The sequence below is a fragment of the Olea europaea genome, chromosome 3 (genome assembly GCF_002742605.1).
Source record: "Olea europaea var. sylvestris chromosome 3, O_europaea_v1, whole genome shotgun sequence".
Taxonomy (NCBI): Eukaryota; Viridiplantae; Streptophyta; class Magnoliopsida; order Lamiales; family Oleaceae; genus Olea; species Olea europaea.
Window position 1 is genome coordinate 23,683,085 of NC_036239.1, and position 7,311 is coordinate 23,690,395.

Here is a 7,311-nt window from a genome sequence, read left to right on the forward strand (position 1 = left end):
AGTGCTACCTAAGTTTTTTTTTTGGTATTTTGAAACTGAGAGAAGAAATTGGGTTCCAACAAAAATTATAAACTTGCAAATACGAAACAAAATATTTTATACCATAAATATCTAAATTATTCCATATGACCAAGTCACAAAGAAGAAACTCAAGAGGGTCATTAGTCGTTCAAACATCCTTTTTTACATGTATCACAGGACCTACTATTCTAGATTGAGAATCTTCCTCAATGAATGTATATATTTATGAAAAATGAACAAGTATATCAAATTCATTAGACTCTTAAAAAATTAAGAGGGGGTTAAGTTTATTGGGATAATATTTATCACTGAAATTTTAAAAAATCGAGTCTATAACAGAATTTAGGTTGTATTTATGGTTTCTTCCCAGCTCAAAGTAGTAAAATTGCAATATTATTCAAATGAAAAGCCAAAAGAACACAATAAGCAAGCTCAAATTAAGTTTTATATTCCTATGGAAATCGACTTCAACTCCTAATACCGAGAATGTACCAAATTCTTGTGGAAGAATAAGTCTTGAGATATAAAGGCATCTAACAACGACATAAGCAAGAAGAGATAGAGACGATCACGCGTTCAAGTTAAATCCTAAATGAAGAATTGGAGAAGAAGAACTTGATTGCACAAGATTTTGGGGAACAAACTTGGAACTTCAAATCAAGAATTGGAAAGGAAAGCGGATTTGACAAGATTTTAAAAATTTCGCGAATTTTTCTTGAGAAAGATTAATCAATTATTTTAATGAATGCTCATGAATCGTATTATTACTATGAAACACAACCCCGTAATTCCATAGAATAGTTGAGGATTGTCCCGTTACATCAGCTGTGATTTCATCTCTAATACAACTTTACACCCTAAAACCGACTCATACAACTTTACACCCTAAAACCGATTCAAACATTTGTTCATTGCATAATCGAAGTGTTACCTCTTGATTTTTTTTTAGAAGTTTGGTGTAGAGACCAAAGATATTTGGATTTGATGACAACATGACAAACTCTACACCAGTTCATCATGTTCAATGTACCTACATTTACAAATAGATTAATTGTCTGACTATAAGTTAAAAGAAAATATTATGAAAAATTAGACGTCGATGATATTTTAATGCTTCTAGAGATAAATTCAGTACAAAGATATGAAAATTTTCCTGACAAAAGTAATCCACATTGGAACTGGAAAGTATGAATAATAACTATAACAATTCATCTTTTTCTATCTTAATCATTCCTCACTATGACAATTCTCATAATATTCAACAATCATGGTTTATTTACATGAACTTACGAAATATCACAATTCTATTATCTTGTTAGGATAATAAACTAATTAAAATGAAAAAGAAATAATCTAATAAATCACATATATCACTTAATAAAGGTACTTAATGAACTGCAACATATACCTTTAATCATATCACCTCCAATATCGAATTAAAATATTTTCGTAAAATCCTACAAACAAAATTGAATTAGATTACTTCAAGATCATAAAAAGAATAATTTTAAAAAATAATTCGCGCACATGGAATTGTCCTGAGATCTTCGAACGATGAGATTGAGCAACAATCAATTATTTTAGCTGTTATACGTTTAAAAAAAACACACACACAACCAAATAAAATAAAATAACACAAAGGAAAAATATGTCATCAAAAGAAGAAACCACATAATCAATTCAATTTGAGAATAAATCACCCAGAATAAGTTGAAATTCATACACTCGCAAAATAGAAAAATGCTCCAGCGCAAAAAATAACTAAAACTTTTAGAATTATGTATAAACCCCAACAAAATCAAAAGCAAACTATAATAAAAATTTGAAAAAAAGTTAAAATTTCACCAAAAAACTAAGGCACTGGAACAGATGAAGAAAAATGAAACATTGGAAGTATGAAAGGAATAAAAAATGCACGAAAAAAACCCACAAAATGGGCAATATTTATACACATGTTGAATCAAATTCAAAATCCACAATATTAGGCTGTCAACTCTACCAATTTACCTTTTCATCGAGCAATTTGTAGCAATGATTGCAATTTATTGTCCTTCCATCATAGTTGGAATAAAGCATAGAAACTAATCAGAATTATTAATGGCTACCTGATATCATTAGAAGAAAGCCCAAGACGTCTTCTTAAATCTTCTTTATTTTCTGCTTTGCCTTTAATATCATAAGCATTGATTAAAATAACATCTCATCTTCAAATTATTTTCAAATTAATGTAGATAGTGAACACCAAACTTAATTGATATAATTAATTAAAATAGCATAAGTGTAATTGATATTACTTTACTCCCTAGTTCATACGATCAAAATCAGTTAGATATACAAGTAATATCAATTAAAACAAAAAATCCAACTATTTCAACTCACCATTAAAAAACAAATGAGGAATACTAATGATATTGATAAGATTAACAACTGTAAAAAAAAATGAAATTAAAACTAAAAATTAAACTATTTCAATTCACCATTACAGACAAACGAGCTCATAAACTAAATGGCACAGATTAACAACTGTCAAAAAAAGAAATGATTACTTTTCAATCCAAATCCAAATTATTAAATCCTTAACTCTGACTTAAGAATCGAAGAAAGAAATGTGTTGTATGAGTTCAAGACTACACCTAGCAAAATTAATCAATCACATTATCTCGAAGTCAGCAAATGACGAGGCCAATTTTGATGATATTGTTTATGATGTCTTGAGAGAGTTTACAGAAAATTGTTAGGCAGAGAGAAGGACAACAACGAAAAAAAATGAAGATAGAATGCAATGCAATAAAAAAAAAGAAAAAGGAAAAGGAAAAGGAAAGATAGTTATTTTTTTTACACAAAAAAAAAAATTAAATTAAATTAAAATGAATGGGCACAGAGAATATATATATATATATATAAACTCGAATGGAGCCATAATTATTTTATTTTATTTTTCTTGTTATTTAAATTAAACTTGAAGATAAGCAATGCATGCAATCACTCTTTATTGATGTTTATTGATGATTAACTCAAAGGAAAAAAATTGAAAATCTCGTACGTGAGTGGAGCCATAATTTTTTTTTTTTTTTAAACTTGAACAGGTCCGTGCGTGCACAGAGCCATAATTTTTTTTTCTTGTTATTTAAATTAAACTCGAAGATAAGCACTATTTAATGATGATTAATTCAAAGAGAAAAAATAGAATTAAAAAAAAAGAAAATAAATGGTTATTTGAAAGTAAAATAAACATATACTTACATAAAAATTATAGAGATTCTGATTTAAAATATTTGTTGATGATACGTGACCATGGAGCTGCTCGTTTCCAAATGTATAAACAATCTGTGATGGAGAAGTTTTTGGGTCAATCAATTTTGGACAGAATTGGATTGAATAGAGATATGGCAGTGCTTAAATAAGCTTTTAGGTCGGGATTTCATCAGATTTTGAAGGTATGGGATATGGGATTGTGGAGTGGGATGATGAGATATTTGAGCGGTTACGTGGAGTAATGAAAGAACGAAAGGGGAAAAAAAAGGAAGAAGATGGAAAATTGCGACACGTGTCCAACCAATCTTTCGCTCTTTTGTATACGTAGGATAGAATGTAGGATACACAATCATCTCATTAGATGCATTATCAACCATAATTGTATAAATAGATTAATTTTCTGAGGCATCACAAAAAAATTGGGCGCCCAAAAGCTCAATTCGAATTGACTGTTTCGCTTTGTTTTCCACTTTCACAACTAATTTTCAGATCTCTTTTGGGCAACTCCATGGCGAATGGTAGAGGAGAAGATGCCGTCAGCCTCATCTTTACCTATGGCACGCGGGGCGCACAAACGGGGATCGACCTGCCCGGTCAGGTCGCGAGGGTCGAGGGGGCAGCGCCCCTCGTGGGGGGGCGGGGGCAAAGCCCCCGAAAGAGAATTTTGATTTCTCTGCATGCTCTATCTGAATATAAACCCTAAAGTCCACTTTTTTATTGGTTTATATGTTCTTCGTTTTTGGGGATGCTTCAGCTAAGATTGATTGAGTGACTTGTTCTGTCAAGTGATTTGAATGTAATTCTTCTTCTTCTTCATTTTTTTTAAAATTTAATTTGCAGCTAAATTATGATCTTTTGCTCTATCAGGGAGAGGAAAAAAGAAAACAAAGAACAGACCAGTTTTATGTAGCTGAAGAAGACTAGATATCAAGTCTTATTCGGCTTCTTTCCAACTATGAAAACTCGGTTGGTCGTCAAATGGATGCTTGTTTATCCTGGTAACCTTTCATAATCTATGATATCCTGTCAAAGAGAGGGATATAGAATTTTGCAAGTTCATTGATTGCCTTTCCTCAATTGTTGAAATCATCAGTTCAATTCATATAATCTACAGCAACACGTGCCTCTCATAGTTTAGTAAGTTCTTCCCATGTCATTGGTTTCAGGTAGGCCATTTAACTTAAGCTGTCAGTTGTTCATTGAGTTACATATGGGATATGGAGCTGAAACAATGTGAAAATTCCCAACTTTTCATCAGGAAGCTCTTTAACATTTCACTGTTTTCATTTCTCACTGATTTTGCACCGTTAGACTGGATGATTTAAAATAATTGAAAGAAATTGAACACTTATCCTGTTATCCTAGTGAGCTACTAACGAATCCAGAAAACAATAAATATTTTTTAAAAACATAATGTAATGGTTAATGAGAATAAATTAATGACAGGATTAACAAAGATGAAAAGTTTCACAAAGTAGTACTGGTTGTTCGCATGTTGACATTTTTAACTGTATGTTAACGACGCCTGAGCGTGCCTCTGCTGTTGTGCTAATAGTGCAAAGATGAGTAAAGAATGTTGATTGGGAGGGTCTGCGGGGTTATGATTTTGATGCACTTGTTAATTTTGTTAACTGCTGGGAAGTTGTCCACTGGCATTCCAATTTTTTTTATTCAATTGTGTAGTTTGCCATCCTTTCTCTCATTTGGATTCGTTATGTTCCTAACCTTTGGGGGCATCTTGACAATTATACCTGCTAATCCAATAAACAGTTGGTCCAAGAACTGGACTAGCCAGATCTTTGATAATGCTTTGACAATGATCATTAGGAGCTTTCAAATATAACTTTCAACTAAAATTTGACAATTAAACTTGAATAGGATTACACTATAGAAAACAACAAACCAATATGATAAAGAAACAAAAGAGAAGAAGAACAAATTGATGAAGAATGAAGAGGAAGAAGGAACCGTTCTTTCTACCTCCAAAAACTTAGAGAAAAAAATATGAGATTACAATGAGCTTAAATACTACAAAACAAAGGAAATATTAAAGACTAAACTACCCTTAACCTAATATATTTATTACATTAGCATCCCCTCTCAAACTCACGATGTCACAGCAAGAAGCAGCGAGAGTTTGTCAAGCAAGAAACGAAAACGTTGAACTGGATGAGACTTTGTGAAGAAGTCAGCAACCTGCAATGATGAAGAAACAAACGGTGGGGTAATGGTGCCAGTCTGCAAATGATGGCGAAACAGATGACAGTCAATCTTAATATGCTTCGTGCGCTCATGGAACACAGAATTGTGAGAAATTTGAATAGCACTTTTATTATCACAATACATAGGCGTAGGAGAGGACAAAAAACAACCATGTCTGCAAGTAACCAACGCAACCATACAATCTCAGTAGTAGTGGAGGCCATAGCACGATACTCCGCCTCAGTAGATGAACGAGAAACAACAGTCTGTTTCTTACTCTTCCAAGAAATAAGGGAATCACCCAAAAATATACAAAAATCAGTAGTGGACTTGCGATCGGTAGGGCTGCTGGCCCAATCAACATCAGAATAGGCACTGACCACTAAAGAGGAGGTCGATGAGAACAAAAGATTCTGAAAGCAAGTACCACGAAGATAGCGCAAAATACGAACAACAGCAGCCCAATGAACTGTAGTAGGAGCTGAAACAAACTTACTAACAATGTAAACAACATAAGCAATATTAGGACGTGTGATGGTAAGATAAACCAGACATCCAACAATGGTGCAATATAAAGTGTGATCAGTCAAAGGTACACCGTCAGATGGTGAATATCTAGCATTGGACTCAAGAGGAGTGTCAGCAATTTTAGTATCAGTAAGACGAACACGCTCAATGACATCCATAGTATACTTAGATTGAGAGAGAAGATAACCTCTAGGAGAAGAAGCAATTTCAATACCCAAAAAGTAAGATAAAGCACCTAAGTCTTTCATTTCAAAACGATGAGCCAACTCTAATTTTAAATCTGCAATCCAACCAACATCATCACCAGTAATAATTATATCATCAACATACAACAAAAGTAGAATACAACCAACCGAAGTACATCTAAAGAATAGGGTAGAGTCATGATGGCTGGATACAAAACCAAAAGAGGTAACAACAGTGGAAAATTTCTCAAACTAGGCACGAGGTGCTTGTTTAAGATCATAAAGTGCCTTCTTGAGCTTACAAACATATCCAGGAGAGCGAGAAAGACCAGGAGGAGGAACTATATAAACCTCTTCATGAAGATTTTCATTCAAAAATGCATTTTTGACATCCAACTGAGAGAGACTCCACTAACGAACAGATGCAACTACAATAAGTGTATGAACAGCCGTCATCTTGGCAATAGGAGCAAAAGTCTCCTCATAATCCAAACCATACAGCTGATTAAAACCCTTGGCAACCAATCTAGCCTTATAATGCTCAACTGAACCATCAGACTTGGTTTTAATCTTATAAACCCAACGAGAACCAATAGCATGTTTACCTGAGGCAATGCAACCAAGTCTTAAGTGTCTGTCTTATGTAGAGCAGAAAGTTCATCAGCCATAGCCTGTTGCCAAAGAGGATCAAGAATAGCTTCTTTATAAGAAGATGGTTCAGATAGTTTGTGAATAGAGGTTAAAAAACAACAAAATGACTCAGAATAGCAAAAATAAGCAAAATCAGGTAATTGAGTGGACTTACGAATACGTTGAGGATATCGAGGAGTATGGGGAACAAGAGCTAGATCAACAATCTCAGATGGTGCTTGGAAAGCCATAGAATCAGGAAGGGTATCATGAGCTGACACATGTGTACCTGTAGGACATGAAAAATCAACAGTGCATGGGGTATGGGAATGTGGTCTGTGAATATCATCAGAGAATGGGTCGATACAAATGAGGTCATTTTTAGTTAAGGCATGAGTATTATCAGAAATAGAAAAGAATTGAATATGCTCAAGAAACACGACATGACGAGAAACATATAATTTCTTATTGATGGGATCAAAACAGCGAT

The 7,311-nt window shown here is 33.3% G+C and overlaps 1 protein-coding gene across 1 annotated transcript; it reads right to left on the reverse strand.

Annotated features, from left to right (window-relative positions):
• Nucleotides 1-5,382: 5,382 nt before the first annotated feature.
• On the reverse strand, nucleotides 5,383-7,072 carry LOC111380324 (uncharacterized mitochondrial protein AtMg00810-like). The gene is made up of 5 exons (XM_023003855.1): nucleotides 6,997-7,072; nucleotides 6,639-6,796; nucleotides 6,445-6,587; nucleotides 5,649-6,396; nucleotides 5,383-5,514 (listed from the first exon to the last, which is right to left on the reverse strand). Exons 1-5 carry the CDS (start codon nucleotides 7,070-7,072, stop codon nucleotides 5,383-5,385), a joined length of 1,257 nt encoding a protein of 418 aa, XP_022859623.1.
• Between the last annotated feature and the right edge of the window lie 239 nt (nucleotides 7,073-7,311).

What these genes read in the sequence shown, in the direction of transcription:
- LOC111380324 (XM_023003855.1), bottom strand. Translation starts at nt 7,072, where the DNA reads ATGGCTTTCCAAGCACCATCTGAGATTGTTGATCTAGCTCTTGTTCCC. An exon ending in AAACAAGCACCTCGTGCCTA is followed by an intron (nt 6,397 to 6,444) that starts GTTTGAGAAATT and finishes TTTTGTATCCAG; the next exon opens with CCATCATGACTCTACCCTAT. An exon ending in GTTGGTTACTTGCAGACATG is followed by an intron (nt 5,515 to 5,648) that starts GTTGTTTTTTGT and finishes CATCATTTGCAG; the next exon opens with ACTGGCACCATTACCCCACC.